The sequence below is a fragment of the Archocentrus centrarchus genome, chromosome 2 (assembly GCF_007364275.1).
Source record: "Archocentrus centrarchus isolate MPI-CPG fArcCen1 chromosome 2, fArcCen1, whole genome shotgun sequence".
Taxonomy (NCBI): Eukaryota; Metazoa; Chordata; class Actinopteri; order Cichliformes; family Cichlidae; genus Archocentrus; species Archocentrus centrarchus.
The window spans coordinates 11,537,603-11,552,972 of record NC_044347.1 but is presented as its reverse complement, the minus strand read 5'-3'; the positions used below and the strand labels follow the sequence as shown (position 1 = coordinate 11,552,972).

Here is a 15,370-nt window from a genome sequence, read left to right as displayed (position 1 = left end):
ACTACAGGCAGCGGCGGCGATAACAGAGAGAATCACATACCTTTTAATTTCCTGGCTCCTCAGCCAAAGGAGGCCTGCCTTTAGAATTTGGCAGCCCGGAAAATAGAATAAATGAAAAGAGTCTTTTTTTAGAGCGTTTCTCCTTCATTAGAGCTGCCGATGTGATCTACTTTTCATTAATTTGGGGCCTAATCAGTCCAAAATGTATTCAGAATCATCTGTGAGCTCTCTCTCACCCAGCATACCTGTATTCACACCATCTGAATTACACTTTCCCCCCCCTCTCTCCTCCTGCAAATGTGTTACAGTAATTAGGTCTTTTTCTAAAACCTCAAATGTTTCTTTAATAATCTTAGAATACAGGAGTGAACACATGGGCCCGGCCTTGATTTGCTGTTCAAAAAGGTAAACATCAGTTGCAATCCATCAAATTTGCAATTCAAACACAGCCTTCCTCTCTAAAAAAAATACAGAAAAATCAAAATGTAATACCCAGCGACAGCAACATGAACACTGGGTGTGTAAACCTGGCTCATCGCTCACAAAACAATTAATTCCAAGTGGGAGGTAGGGATGTTAAATGGTTAGTAAATATAAAACAAAAAGAGAGGGAGAGAGGGAGACGTATTTTCTCTGAGCTCGCTAGGGGGAAAAGCAGAGCGACTCCCTCCTCCCTGTTCAGCCTTGACAAATGCTGGGGTGTGTGCTGACTCTACCCACATTCCTGGGGAGACAGATGGTGGCGCGCAGGACACTGGGAGGACTGGGAGGAATTGTTCAAACAGCCCCAACCTTCAAAGATCAAGCAGGGAGAGTCGAGGCCCCGCCAAGCGCCGGAGAGGGACCCCACCGCTCGTATGTTGCTGAGTTGCATAAACAAACAGCAACAGCTGCTTCGCTACCTCCGCCCCCACCTCCATCACCACCTTCCCCTTACAAATCCCCCCCCCCTTCCCTCTCGAGGACCCCTGCCCGGTAAAGTTTAGTCTCGCCACCACTGCTAATAAGACACAATTGCTCCACGCTCTTAATTGTGAATGGCACTGGCAAAACGCTCCATCTCTCCTTCATGGCTTGTTGTGTGTGTGAACACCACCACTGCTGTTTGTGGGCGGGGGCCCGACTGGATTGGACTGGATGTTTGCATATGTATAACCTCTAATTAGTCATATTTCAGCTAATTGCTTAAGAGGAGGAGGAGTATTAACGCTTGTAAACATAGAAGACAGAACGGCGCAGCACATGTTTACCTATCAGAACATTACTCTTTATGTTAATCTGACTGCGGCTTGGCTTGTTGTTAATTGCCAAATGTACATCTAATGTAAGCAAACAGTAGATTTTGTCGGTCTTGATAATTAGAGGAAAGGCAAAAACGAGAGCGCCACCTAGAGAAAGAAATCAAGATGAGTAAGACATCACCTCAATCTCATCTGGAGGATTACCACTTAAACAATCCAGCTCATTTACAAATCAAGATAACCGGCTTTGTAGAAGGAGCCACGGCGCTTGAATAGGAGTCTTTGGCCATTGACTGGACTCCGGAGGGGAGCAGCAACAGCATTGTAATATGAGGACTGGGACAGCGGCTCAGTTGGCCGGCCCATCTGCTCACGTTTACACCCAGCTGGTAGATCAGGTGAAAGTGCTGGCTGCTGACATCTGATCAAATCAGCCACAGTCTGAGCCTGTCATCCTCGCTTCAGAGAGCACAACACAACACCCACGACCTGGGACTGAACACCGCAAAGCATCAGAGTACATGATATCATCTGTTATTGGCTGAATGGCTCAGTTCTTTTTTTATAACTCTACTTGCATTACAAGGTTTTTCTAGCAGAGGAGGTCCAAGAGAAAATTGGATACCAAGAAGTGACAGATTATTTTTCTCCAAACGGAGCTGACCCATTTGTGCTGCAGTTTTTCTGTATGAAAAAGGATGAAACGTTATAATAACCACTGTTAATAAACAGTAAAGTGACAGTTAATTAATCTTTGTATGAAAGGTCAGTGGGAGGAGCGGGAGCACTTTAGTTTTGATTTTTCACTTTGGCTGTGTAAATAGATTTTGGAATGTCTAGTTATTATTATTATTAGCAGTATTATTAGCTAAGTTATTATTGTCATCAGCCAATAATAAAATGTATAACCAAAATACTAAAGCCAAGCATCTAATTTAAGTGTCAAACTTTAGTTAATAGTTCTACTTTTAACAAACCACGAAATTATAATATTATTTGCTGATTGGTTAATAGTTTTTTTTTTTTATGTTCATTATGTGGTTGACGATTATAAAGTTGTAATACGTGTTTAAAAGCGGAGAGGTGGGATGGTGGTTTGGATCCTGTCGCCTTATTGTTTGGTTGTGGTTAGGCACCAAAACTACTTGGTTAGTTGTAAAGAAACATTTGTGGTCCAGGTTAAAATTAGGGGTGAAATCCATCTCACACCCCCCTCTATATGACGACAGGTTCACTGACCAGTAAAGAAAACTTTATTAGAAAATGGCAATAACATGCACTGATCATTAACAGGTCATTATATTAAATGTTGTGTCATCAGAATGTATGTGTTACAATATTTTATATGATTAATAAATTAACATAAATTATTATAACTTAATGTTTTCAGGATTTTTGAGTGGAATATTTCTCTATTTATTTACATTTTTTTTTAATGGTTGCGGCAATTTGCTGACACAAACAAATGAGCTTTGTTGGAAGGCCCTTCCTGAGAAAAAGTAGTTCCTTCTTCCCACTTTCGCCGAGCGATTGCTCCTATGGGATCAATTGCTGGCTTCTCACTCTTGAAATGACTGTTGAATGGCGCTGTTTAAATAAAGCTGGCATGGCTCAGTAAGTAGATTCTTTACATTTAGAGTCTTTAATAAAACTTAAATTCTTCAATTATAATTATCCTTCCAAGCAAAAACACCAACTCCATCTACTTTGAAATTTACTGCTCCAATTTCAGCTTTCCGGGAACTTATAATTATCCCCAAATGTGTAATGTTTTTTTTGTTTTTTTGCCACAGTTTATCCCAACTGCACATCTTCAACTTAAAGCTGACAAGCGAGTTAAACGCCCATAACTGCTGGATGCATCTTCACCTCGCAGGACTTTAAGGTGATTCATGCTAACTGCCAGAGGATTCACATTATATTTCAGATGTATAGGATATAAATCGCAAGAGAAAATTCAAGTATACACAGATGTTTATGCAGTGCATGAAATTAGAAGTGGAGGGAGGGGGTGGAGTTTGATGGAGTGCTACGACTGCAGGCTGCACCAGAAGAACATTAAAGGCCAGGAGTGAAGTGAAGTTAAGGAGCTGATAAAAATTTCCAAATTGGAAATTAACACAATCATTCGATCGTGAACACGAGACTGGAAAATCATATCAGGGAGGGCCATCAAAAAACCATTTAGGGCCTCAATTAAAGTTATTACCATTAAAGGATCTGCATCTTCAAAATGCCATGAAAAATTAATAATGATTGCCAATCAGAAAAAATGATCTCCCTTCTCTGAGGGATCGGCGCACATTAGAAATGAAATGAAACAGGGGACAGGCAGAGGAGGAGGAGGGGGGGAAAACAGGAAGAAGGGGATGGATGAGAAAGGAGAAAAAAAAAAATGAAAATCCCCCTCACCTGATCCCTCGCAGGCTTGTGTGTGGCCATATGCCGCTCAAGCTGAGTGCGGTAAGCAAACGTGTAGTTGCACAGGGGGCAGGCGAAGTTCTCCTCGTTCTTCTCATGGCGGTACTTGATGTGCTCCTTCAGCGATGTCAAACGCTTGTAGCCCCGGTCGCAGTAGGGGCAGGTCAACAGTTGGGCGAAGGCATCTGGCGTTCCAGGTGGCAGGTCTGCACAGGAGACAGCGGGAGGAGGAGGGAGGAGGAAGGGGAAGGGAAAGCGGGCCAAAAGGTCAGCGAATCAATGGCAGCTAACGGGCGGGCTGCCCAGAGTGGTATGGGAGTTATCTCTGCAATCTGCTCCACATGAGAGCCACAGTGTCAGGCTGGCATCCGCTGCACTACGACCTCCTCCCGACTCAGACACAGTACTCCCACTCGTTCTCACTTTCCTCCACATAGTTGCAAACATGCACATGATACTGTATGTACACACTATTCCCCAGACCGTCCTAATTTCTTTAAACAGCCCTCACTTTCTAGATCCTAGCCCCCCCCCTGCCCCTCCTCAAACTGGCACGTTCATCGTGTCTCCAGCATGAATCACGAACCTGTTCAAATTCACCCCCCCTCATCCAATTCTTTCCCTCCGGGCAGCTTCAGAGGTGTGCTATCTGATTTCAAGCCACTGCCCAGCTGTTGCTTAAGACTGTAGGTAAACACCCAGGCATCCGACGAATCTGTGGGACCAACAGCTGCCCGGTCCTGTCAGCGAGAAGACTCCTTTTTTTTTTCCTTTCTCTTTTTTTTGTTTAACATTTGCTGGGACATTAGCTGAGCAAGCACGCTCAGTTTCTCCAGGAGTTATGCTACAAGAGTAGGCCACATGTAAAGCTGGACAGCTTTTAAAATGGTCAGCAGAGATCTTAATAGGACACATTTTTAAATCCCTTAAAGTTTAAACGTTATTCTGGATGTTTTTCTGCAAACGTCTTCACCTCTTAACATCCACCAGGCCACTGGGAACATATCGAGATTTAAGAGCAGGGTTTGGGTTAGGTTTTGCCTACTTGGAGAGCCTTGAACTGAAAAACTATGATGCCAAAACAAATGCATGTGGCTTAATTTGAAAGGTATCATCTTCTACTTTCTGAAAATATGCCTGTTTAGCTCTGTGAGGTCTAACCCTAACCCTGCCTATGTTTTGGAGAAAAGGAAAAAGGACTTATTTGGAGAAAAAGAATAATACTTTTGATGCTTTTTTTTGATCTTAGAAAACTTAGAAGAACAATTACAAAAATTCAAATGAGAAATTCTGATTGCATGGGGTTAGGATTAGGGTCATTGCTTATGATCTCTTAGTCCTCACTTTGTTATTTTTGTGCCTAAAAATAACAGTGACCCTGACTCTAGATAAAGCTACCTTCAATTCTTTATTACACAGGAAACAATAGATATATTATCAAAATTAGGACTTAAATTAGCAACATTTCCCAATTATTCTAATCTTGATTGTGAAAACCTTTACCAAAAATGCATTTATAGCTGCTCTGGTCTTACATCTTATCTCGTGTCCTTCCTGTCACCCTAAGCTTTCACCTCTGACCCCTCCCACTGGACAGGACCCGTACCGTTCTCCTCTGGTCCAGTGGCCTCCGGTGTGCCCAGGCGGGACAGCTCCTCTGGGGCCTCCGGGTATATGATGGCAGTGTCGCCTCGCTGCAGGTACTCGGCGATGCTCACCACGTGGCTGTCGCTGTCGTCCAGCTTCCGCTTGGCAAAGAAGTCCTCCAACTCTGAAGTGCAATCGACGCTCTTGACTGAAGAGAGAGAGAGGAAGAGAGAGATGGTGAAGGAGGAGACTGAGGAGAGGAAAGGGGATGGGTGGGGTGGAGGAATAAATTGGATTCCCTTCGTCCTCAGAGAAATGTCTTACAGGAGGATATTGGGAACATCTTGGTGGAAATGCAATGAGGATAGCCACCCTAAAACATTATAGCCATGCTTTGGAGAGAATGCATCTAAATTACTGGGCTTGCTTGTCACGCCATGTCAGCTAAGAGAAGAATCGTAACTTAATCTGGCCAAAAGTCGGGAGATAAACGTGCTACTATGAGCTGTAAAAAAAACTTCAGTGACCTAATTTAAAAAAAAAAAAAAGACCCTCATATACATGCATATACAGACAAGCCTGGCTTAATCAGCAACAGAGCCACGTTTCTCCATATCGACTTTCACATATAAGGTCAATCAAGAGGCTGTGGCTTTTGTTGATTCTGCGTTGAACAGATTACCAGGGCCAAACCACAAAAAGAGAAGAAAAAAGAGCGAGAGAGGGGGGGGGGGCACGCTTTGCCATAGCTGAGCTGAATGAATCTTAAGCCAGCCAAAGTGCTGAGGCCACACAATGCGTTTTCTCAAATTATTTCCCAGTCCCTTCTCTTCAGGGAAACTCTTAAGCTGCACCGTGGAGATAGCTGCCTCCGAAAAAACAAACCAGAGCTAAAAGAAATCAGCAGCCTTCATTAGTCAAGGGGAAGGCCGACTTTCAAAACACAAACATCACACGTATACACACACACACACACACACACACACACACACTGTTAACAACCTGAAGAGATCCTGGAGGCTGTTTGGCTATCCAAAAAATGAAAAAAAAAACAACCAAGTGACGTCTCATCAGACTTCATCCCCTGTTAATTAGGCTTTTAGACTGCGAGCCAAGGTGAGGTTTAAAGAGCAATTTGTTAGACCGTGATGACTTTGCAGGCCAATTTGCAAAAGGTCAAGGTAGTAGATATTTGGATGTCAAAAATGGCACCGAAATGTCAACAGTGCCAATGGATCGCTTTTGATAACCGTGATAGCATAATTCACAGTGTTCTCATTAGATGATTCTTTGTGGCTTTGGTGGAAGCGCTAAGCTAATTGTGATGATTGACTGATGATTGACTGGGTGCGGCTCAAGGCAATCAGTTCCTGGACTTTAAACTGAAAAGCTTCAGGGTAATGAAATATGGTTTGTTTTTACATTCAGCTGATGCAAGCGACAGAGCTTCTACCATCCAGAATAATAAAATGAGGACATATTCTGGATGAAAAACATAAACGTAAAGTGTTTCTTTAAGGAGGAACGACCAGCTTTCGTTCCAACAGAGGAGGAAATCACCTGGATCAAAGTGTGCTTTGGCACCAGGGACGTGATCAAACTGCTCATGTCTTTAAATGAAATCACATGTGATCTAGTGGCGAGGAGCTTCCAGAGCGGTGCCACAATATTGTTTCCAAAAGTCCTTTAAATGGAAAACATTTGCTGGGCTCGAATTTTCAGAACATGAAGAGAGGGAGAGGAGAAAAGAAAACGAGGAGGAAAACACCAGCAGAAAGTAATAGTAATTAAAGCTGAAGGGAGCATTTTGATTCAGGGCTTCATGGCGTTCTGTGGGGCGAGTTTGGTTTACCATAACAGCATCCAAGGCCAATTGTCAGGGTGGCCAGGATGATATCATGGAAGGGAGGGTATGTGGCGACAAATCAGCTTTGGTGGCTTAATGAAAAATGGCAGATAGGGTTCGGCTCCAACAGAAGAAACACTTAGCTAACTGGGAAGGCTGAAAGTAGCATGTGTAATCAATGGTTATTAAAATCAGAATCACTTTAGCTGCCTATAAACATACACAGGATTGCCTCAGTGATCACTGAGTCAGCAGAGGAAGATTTTCCTTTTAATTACAGCGCACAGTTTGTGGATATGTTTGCATTGTTCTGTTCAGGAACTCCTCCAGGGGCTGCGAAAAGCTCACAAGGCCTATACTAACTATCCACCAGGCCACTAGCAACCGTTTAGGGTTAAAGGTTGATTTTTGTTTTATCTACATGGTAATTAGACAAATTTTCAGAAATTAGAAACCCTAAATCTAACCCTAGATCAGTCGCCAATGACTTGGTGGATCTTAAGAGGATCAGGTTCTGTGGTTTTATATATAACACTTCTCTTACAACCAGAATAAGTTTACTTTGAACCCAGTTTTCACCTGGAACTGGTCATTTTGATTAGTAAACCTGATGTTCTACGACAGGCCATCAACCATTTAGGGTTAAGATTAGAAACTACAACATGCTACCATTCAGATTAATCAAATCTTTTGATGTCTTTCTTGTCTTTTAAGATTATGCAAGTGGGTATCCAAGACAGGTAGGAATCCCTTCAGATGGCTGAATGTTACCCCAACCCTAACCCCAAACTAGCCGCGGTCGACCTAATGGTGGTTGGAGAGGATCTTCAGTTTACTAAAGCCTTTTGAACCTCTTAACATCCACCTGGTCACCAGTAAATCCTCTATGTACGACTGAGGGTTTGGTTCTGTTTTAGCCACATGCTTGGTGGATTTTAAGAGGTTCAGGTTATTTACAAGTAGGTTTAGTTGAGTTTGAACTCAGTTTTGACTGTGAAACTGTCATGTTGACGAGTTCTCTTTCAGTTTGATGAACTCACAACATCCACCAAACTGCTTTGGACTTGGATTAGAAACTGTAATGTTACCTTTACAATCAGTCAGCATCTCACATGCATTTTGGCCTCACAGTTCTTCTGTTGTAAGCTTTTCCATTTGGGTATCCAAATCAGGTAAAAGCCTAATTTGGATACCCTACCTCGAAGCAAGCTGCAATCTAACTAGTGGGGGTAATTTATCTGGACACACTAAAGACTTTCTAACCTCTTAACATGACCTGTTGGATGTTAAGAGGGTAAAAAGCAGTCTGAGAATGAAAACTATAATATTCAGTAGTTGATGGTTGAGTACCCCAACCCTAGTTTTTGGAGGAAAAACTAAGGGCTTTCATTTGTATGTTTATTTTTCCCCTTAGAACTGGGTTAGAGTACTATTAATCAATGATAATTTAGACCTTAACAAATTGAAGGCCAACAAAGAAACATGTTTTATTTGATCATGTAAGGCACCAGACAAGTATGGCTTAACGTGAAAGGTTTCACACACATACAGTAAATATCGTAACTCACCTGTACCGTTTCCAACTGTCTGCAAAGTGGTATCAGGCCCCAGGGTGTCAAAATCATCTTTTATTTCATCTGCACAGAAACAGAGAAGAAGAGAAGGTGGAAAAGGGAGGGTGAGTACCTCGATGTACCATGCACAACGACAAACGCTGACAATGAGGCCTTTAAGAAGAAGGTATGGAGAAACCAATAAAGGCACTGCTGTGCATCGCAGTGCACCGCGGCTTTGTTCAGCATGCTTAATGAATGCTATCATCTGAGCCAGACAGTGACTTATTTACCTTTAACATGACAACAAGCGGCGGGGGAGGCGAAGGAAGCTTCAATCGCCAAACAGAGCGATTAAATATAACACGGAACACATCCACCTGAGCAATCATAGAGCTCCAGCCAACACGCAGGCTGAGCTTATTACTCCCCGGCTGTGACGCCGCTGCAATCCGCTGCATGCAGGATCACGCTTGTTTTTTATCATATGTCATTTGGTGGACGCTTTTATCCAAAGCAGCTTGGAGTATTGTGAGCATGCACATTTTTGTGATTCACCACAAGCCCTGGCAGAGACTTAGTAGTGCCTTGCTCCGAAACTAAAAGGAATACAACCCATAACCACAAATTAAGAGTTTTAGTTGCACAAACATTTCTCCCGGGCAGAAATAACCTCATTGGTTGGGGTAAACCTCAGGTGGGTGGAGTCAAAAAAAAAAAAAAATTAATGTTTTCTGGTGAGCTATAAAGCCCGACAATACAGAAAACATGTAAAACAGGAGGAAACTATTATTGCAAAGCCTCGCACACAAAACCGAAGGGGAAAGTGCATTTTGAACTACCCTATTTACCACTTTTCCAGGCATTATGGACCTTCCAATATTCTTTCTTCTGCCCCAACCTTTCTGGCTTGAAAGCCTTTTATAATAGTCTTTCATTTGAAAATTATCAAGCAATATTCCTCAGTTTCTGGATAAATTGCAGGCTCTAAGAATCTGTGGCTTTTTTTTTTGTTTGTTTTTTAGCCCCACCTACTCAAGCCTGACCTCAGCTATTCAGATTATTCCTTCATCTCAAAGAAACCCTGCCTCAGAGAAATGTTGGTTTAAGCAGGACAAGTTCTTACTGCCAATCAGGATAATGGCTTTCAGTCTGCGCAGATATTGTCCTGGCACAGGTGAGGCAGCAGTAAATAAACGGTGGATTGACAGGCTCATAAACAAACCCTCCACCTACACCTCATGGTCGACAGTAGGGCACCGACTTGACAATCAGCTTAAGAAGTCCCTGGTCACTCCTTCCTGCCTTGTCAGTAAAAATTAAATCAAGGTGCTTCCGAGAACATGAAGCCTTTGTCTTAAAATAATAATAGAAAAAAAACAAGAAAAGAAAACCTGCATTGTCTTCTTTTCACGCATCTGTTCTTGCTCTGCTGCTCCTGCAAGGACGTTACAAGTGTTGCATTGTAAGGATTTTTCTTTTTTTTTTTTTTACCAGATGACAACAGGATCCGATGTATCAGACTATCCCTTGGCTATTAAACCAGGATGAGCGCCTACATTAGAGCAACCTGGCCGAGATAATACAGGAAAGGTGGTGGGTGTGTTGTTGATAATAATGTTATCCTGCTTACATTACTCTGCACAAAAGCCAGAAGGAAAAAGAGTTTTTATTTGGAGTTGGAAACAATGGGCTCGATCGTTGTGGAATGCTTTCTAAGGCTCGCAATTCAGGGTTTGCTTAAAATTAGAGATTTGGCTTCTGCAGTGAAATGATAAATACCCCTGTCAATGGCTTCAGAGAATAATGACAGACTCTTCTGCAGGGGTATGTCCTAGTTTAACTTTCCCCATGCTGTACATTTGATTGCATGTCTGCCAAATAGCATCGAAACCACAGTCACACTATGGGAAAATAAATGGGTTTTAAAGAACATAAATTAGAGCTATGACAAAACAAAACAGATACAAAAAATACCTCTACCACAGATTAAAATATACCCACAAGTATCAGATATCAGAATGTAGAAAAGCTCCCCCCGCCAACCCCCCCCCCCGTGCTTAAAACTCCCTCACATTTCTGTGTCCTCGTAGGCACCGTGTTTGCTTTGGGTAATCAAATTTGACTGCATACTTTTAGTCTGACGCAAGGGGATGACCAGTGGGATTTACTGGCCCTTCACTTTCCCCTATTTACCTTGGAGAACTTTTGTTATCTGTGGTCTGAAGGGAGGGATGGCTGCTTCCAGTAGGAGGTAGACTAACACCGCATACACCTCTCTGCTATGGCTTCTGGCACACATACATGTCTAGATCTATGCCAGTCCTGAGCTACATTCAAATGGGACAAAGTGCTATTGTAGTGAGCAACAGTGCCTAGCAGCTCTATAGCAGTGGCTACCTTTTCCTTCTGACATATCCAGTACTCAGCCCTGTCAGATGAATGCAAATGAGTGCCCTCATTTTAAAGTGTCACTAAACTCCTCTCAGCTTACCATTTATTTTTAGTGATTTTATTCAGATTCATATTTATCATTTATAGATTGCAAACTAATTGGATGTTCATTCATAACCTGGCTGTATTTCAAGCATTTTTCTGCTACTTTTACACCTATTTATTCTCTTTAGTGATCATTTTCTAACCATTTATGTATTGTTGTGTTTTCCCCCATTTATCTTAACTAACAATATCACCTGCTCATCTATATTATCATATAAGCATTTCATTGGTTAATCCATGCTTTTAGCTTGCAATTTAAACTGACTGCTAACCATACTGTTAAATAAAGAATTTCCAAATTTAAATTAATAATTTTTATTCACCGCTTCAACTGTTTTTCATGCTTTTAGAAAACTACTTCCCAAACAGTTGGTGAGCTAAAATCCTGAAAATACCTGTAAATCTTTAACTATTTCAAGAATGTATTAATGCTTTTAGCAACTCATCAGCTACACTGTTAGATAAGAAATATCTAACTTTTAGTTCATAATTTTAGCTTGATTTTTTTTTAGCTTTTATTCTTACTTTTAGCTAACTGTTAGCTATACTGTTAGCTATGAACTTTCTAACTCTCAATTCATGATTGTCATTATTTCAACTGTTATCTATATTTTTAACTGTTAGCTAGAAAAAAAATCCAACTGTTAAATCATAGTTTTAGCATGCTATTTTAACTGTTATTCATACTTTTCGGAAATTATTACCTATACTGTTAGCTAGGAATTTTCCAACTTTTAATAATTTTAGCCCACAATTTATAATGTTTATATTTTCTTCTAGTGACCTGCTGGCCATACTGTTAGCTAAAAAAAAAATAAATTAAATGGTAATTTCAGCTAGCTGTTAAACATTTATTTGTTATGTTTAGCTACTAGTCTCTACAATTAGCAGTTTAGCAGGCCATTTTAGGCTCTTAACTTTTTGTTTAACCAATTTTAATAATTGATTTTCGGTTTGTACTGCATATCCATTACACTTCATTCGCACTATTAACATTTCAGCCTAAATCTGTTGGAGCTTTTTTCGCCAGGCACAGCTAAGTCATTGTTTTGAGTTATTTTAAAAAAATTTTAGGTTAGATATCTCAAAATTTCAAGTTAGTTTAGAGTAAGTTGCAATTTTGACTTACGAACTTCAGAAAAGAAAAAACCCAAACTTTTTTCCCATGGTGGTAGCAAACTTCCATATCAACCTCTTCACGTCCACTTAGTTTTTATAATAAATTGCATTTTCTCTTTTTTCATATGAGCTGGGCTGATCTTTCCATCTACTTCCTGGCTAATATAGATGCACCCCCTTTGGCTACTAGTACTAGTAAATCGCTGCTTTGCATTAATAAAAAGCTCCAGCATTTATGTTATTAGCCTCCCTTTAGAAAAATTAATTGTTAGAAAATGTGAGTTTATCCTTTAAAGGGAGTTTTAAATTGTTACAATATTAAAAAAAAAAACATTAATATCAAAAAAGCAAAAGAAGAGAGGGATTTGATTTCCTCTGGATCCACTTATGCCACAAATATGTGCCTATTCTTGGTCATGGAAACCATCTTGGATGAAAGTGTCCGCTAAATGGTGGAAAAGTATGTTTTGTCAGCAGTAAATCACAGAAGACCTGAGGCGGTAAGGTACACACCTCCTTGAAGAGTGATGTTGAGGTCTGAGAGCCGACTCTGGACTCAGGAGGAGTCCAGAATACCTTTGGCCCGACTGTAATTCCACCTATTTTCATAGCAGCTCGGATGCTGTTTATTTTGAAAACATTCCTATTTTTATGGCCGGTCACTGCAGTCACAGGCGCTTTAAAGTTCTGCCTTTGTGCATTTGGAATCATTTATCCTGAATCTGTCATGTCTGAGTCAAGCACCTAATAGTTCTGAATCTCGGAAACAAAACAAGAGTGGCTGGATTAAAGGTTTTAGAAGGCTAATGCAAAATGGGGTATTTTTAGACTTGTCAATAGCAGATACTCTGTTCCATCGCTGCAATTTTGAGCATTTAGCAGCCAAAGAACACAGTGTTTTCCTCTGAATTTTATTCTTGGCAGGATGGATAGTCATCTGAAACACTATGGGAAAGTCCTGGACTGCAGTAGGTGTTTAAATGACAAATTAATAACTGCACAACTCGATAGATGTGCAAAGAAAACAAGAACCACTGTTTGATCAAAAACAGAAGGCCAAATTTGGCTAAAAATATTTCTTTTTTTGTTGTTTGCAAATAATGCACACACGAAGCAAACAGTGCTGCTGTCAGAAACCCCCCGACGCCCAGGAGAAGGGTTTAAAAAGGGTAACGGGGGAAGGCAGGTGATTTATTTGAAAATGTCTGTCACTGATAATGATGTCATGCTTTCCAGCACATCGTGTCCAGCCTCACTGTGGGATTAAGGAATGTCAAGGACAACAACAGACACAAGACTCTGTTTGTGCCTAGGAATCAGACGAGGCTCCGCGATAAACTTTTTCTTTCTTACATGCAGCAGTTGTGTCTAGGAGAATCACCGCCGCTGTTTTGCTCCATATAGTTTCTATTTTAGGGGCCAAACTGGCCCAAATATTCCCAACCCTTCTCAGGACCTTCATTCACTCGCATTTCCAAGACCTGAGCAAAAACTCTTGATAGGGGAGTGATGGCTGGATCAGTCCGAGCAGGAAGGAGGGAGGGTGCTAACTTATCTCAGGCCTGAGTTATGTGCTGAGGTATCACTGTAGACACTTAGGCACCGCGGATGAAAAAAAAAAAAAGGAAAAAAAAAAAAAGGAAGGCTGGGAAACACAGCACCCACAAGATTGGGAAAGAGACTCCCAAACGCTCTAATGAACTTGACTTGCTCTCCGAAATATGTCAGACGCTTTATCACACAAGAAGCACATTATCTGGGAATTGCAACATAGTTGAATTACAGACATTATGGCACCGCAGGTCTTTATCAAATAAACAATTACCGTGTGCAATGACAGCTTGTTTATCCTTTATCTTGATTTATTTACCAAACTGTCTTTTCTTTCTTCCACCCCTTAAGGAGGCAATATGAACTGTTATTTAGGAGAAGTGAAAGTTGATACCCGCTAAGTTTTTTTTTTTTTTTATCCCTAATAAATGTGCAATTTTCCCCCATATTAAAATTTAAGACTGCTGAATGTTCCCCCCCGTTTTTCGGCGCCGTGCACAGCTAGTTCATTAGCAGAAATGAATAGCAAAGCCCAGCTCATTTAAATGGGCTGTCTTACATGACTTCTCGCCATACTCTGTTCCTGTCACATGCTTCCAAGAATCATTGACTCTTATTATACATGTAAATGGCTATCATAAAAATAAAAATTTCATTTAAGATTGTTAATGACTTTTTGCAGCAGTCTGGCTTCCTTTAATGATTATACCCTGCCCCCTAATTAAAAGTATTTATCTTTCAAGCATCCGTGACTGGGGCCCCTGCAGTAGGAGTTGCTCAAACAAAAGACGATAAGTCAGTCAAGTTGGGGAAGGTATCACCTGCCTGGGATTAGGCAGCTTGTTAGAAGAGAAGGATTAAATGGCATCAGTCACTGCTGGACATTGCTGAAACACCATAAAAACTGATACACCATGCTAACATTTCATTTCCTGCAGCACACAGGCTTTTTTCCCCCTCTTATACATTACTGTAAATATTTTTTGTTGTTTGGCTTTTCTCTAAGCATGAACCAAATGGTCTCCGTCGCTCACAGAGAAACTGTTTATCATGTCTGTCTGCTGAGGGAGCGTCATCAGGGCTTCACCGTCAGACCTGGCTCAAGCATTGTTTGCAAAATGCTCCGTGGCGTTTGTTTAAGTCTGCTCGGGCACCAGATGGGTGGGGTTTACAGCATAAGATGATACCACAAGCGGCAGGATGAGCACACATTTGCTATAAAGTATCCGAGACTCAGCTTAGTGGTAGTTTTTCTGATTGACAGCTCACCTGGTAACATCACATCTGGTAAGAAAAGCTTGGAGTTCAAGAGGTCTATATCATCATCGGTGACAATCCCAAGCCTAACTTTAACCCTAGGTAATCAGAAATTTATTTTTTTTTGCTTTTATTAAGCCTTGGTAATCAGGGAACAAAGAAAATAACCATTCTAGCTAACAAACATCAAACAAACTAATGTTCCCCCCCAAAAAAGCCCATTTTGCCCTTCTCTGGTGTTAGGGTTACCACCTATAATGACTTAGACCTCGGAGGGTTAAAAAAAATGGTTATTT

At 41.1% G+C, this 15,370-nt stretch overlaps 1 protein-coding gene across 5 annotated transcripts in view; it reads right to left on the bottom strand.

The window, feature by feature from the left end:
- The window catches only part of zeb2b (zinc finger E-box binding homeobox 2b), a 97,774-nt gene that overhangs the window by 9,156 nt on the left and 73,248 nt on the right, over window positions 1-15,370 (bottom strand). For all 5 annotated transcript variants that reach the window (XM_030747020.1, XM_030747011.1, XM_030746994.1 and 2 more), the window contains 3 exons: window positions 8,664-8,732; window positions 5,269-5,457; window positions 3,654-3,868 (listed from right to left, as the gene is read on the bottom strand). In XM_030747020.1, the coding sequence (XP_030602880.1) occupies window positions 3,654-3,868; window positions 5,269-5,457; window positions 8,664-8,732 (473 nt within the window). The remainder of the gene's footprint in view (window positions 1-3,653; window positions 3,869-5,268; window positions 5,458-8,663; window positions 8,733-15,370) is intronic.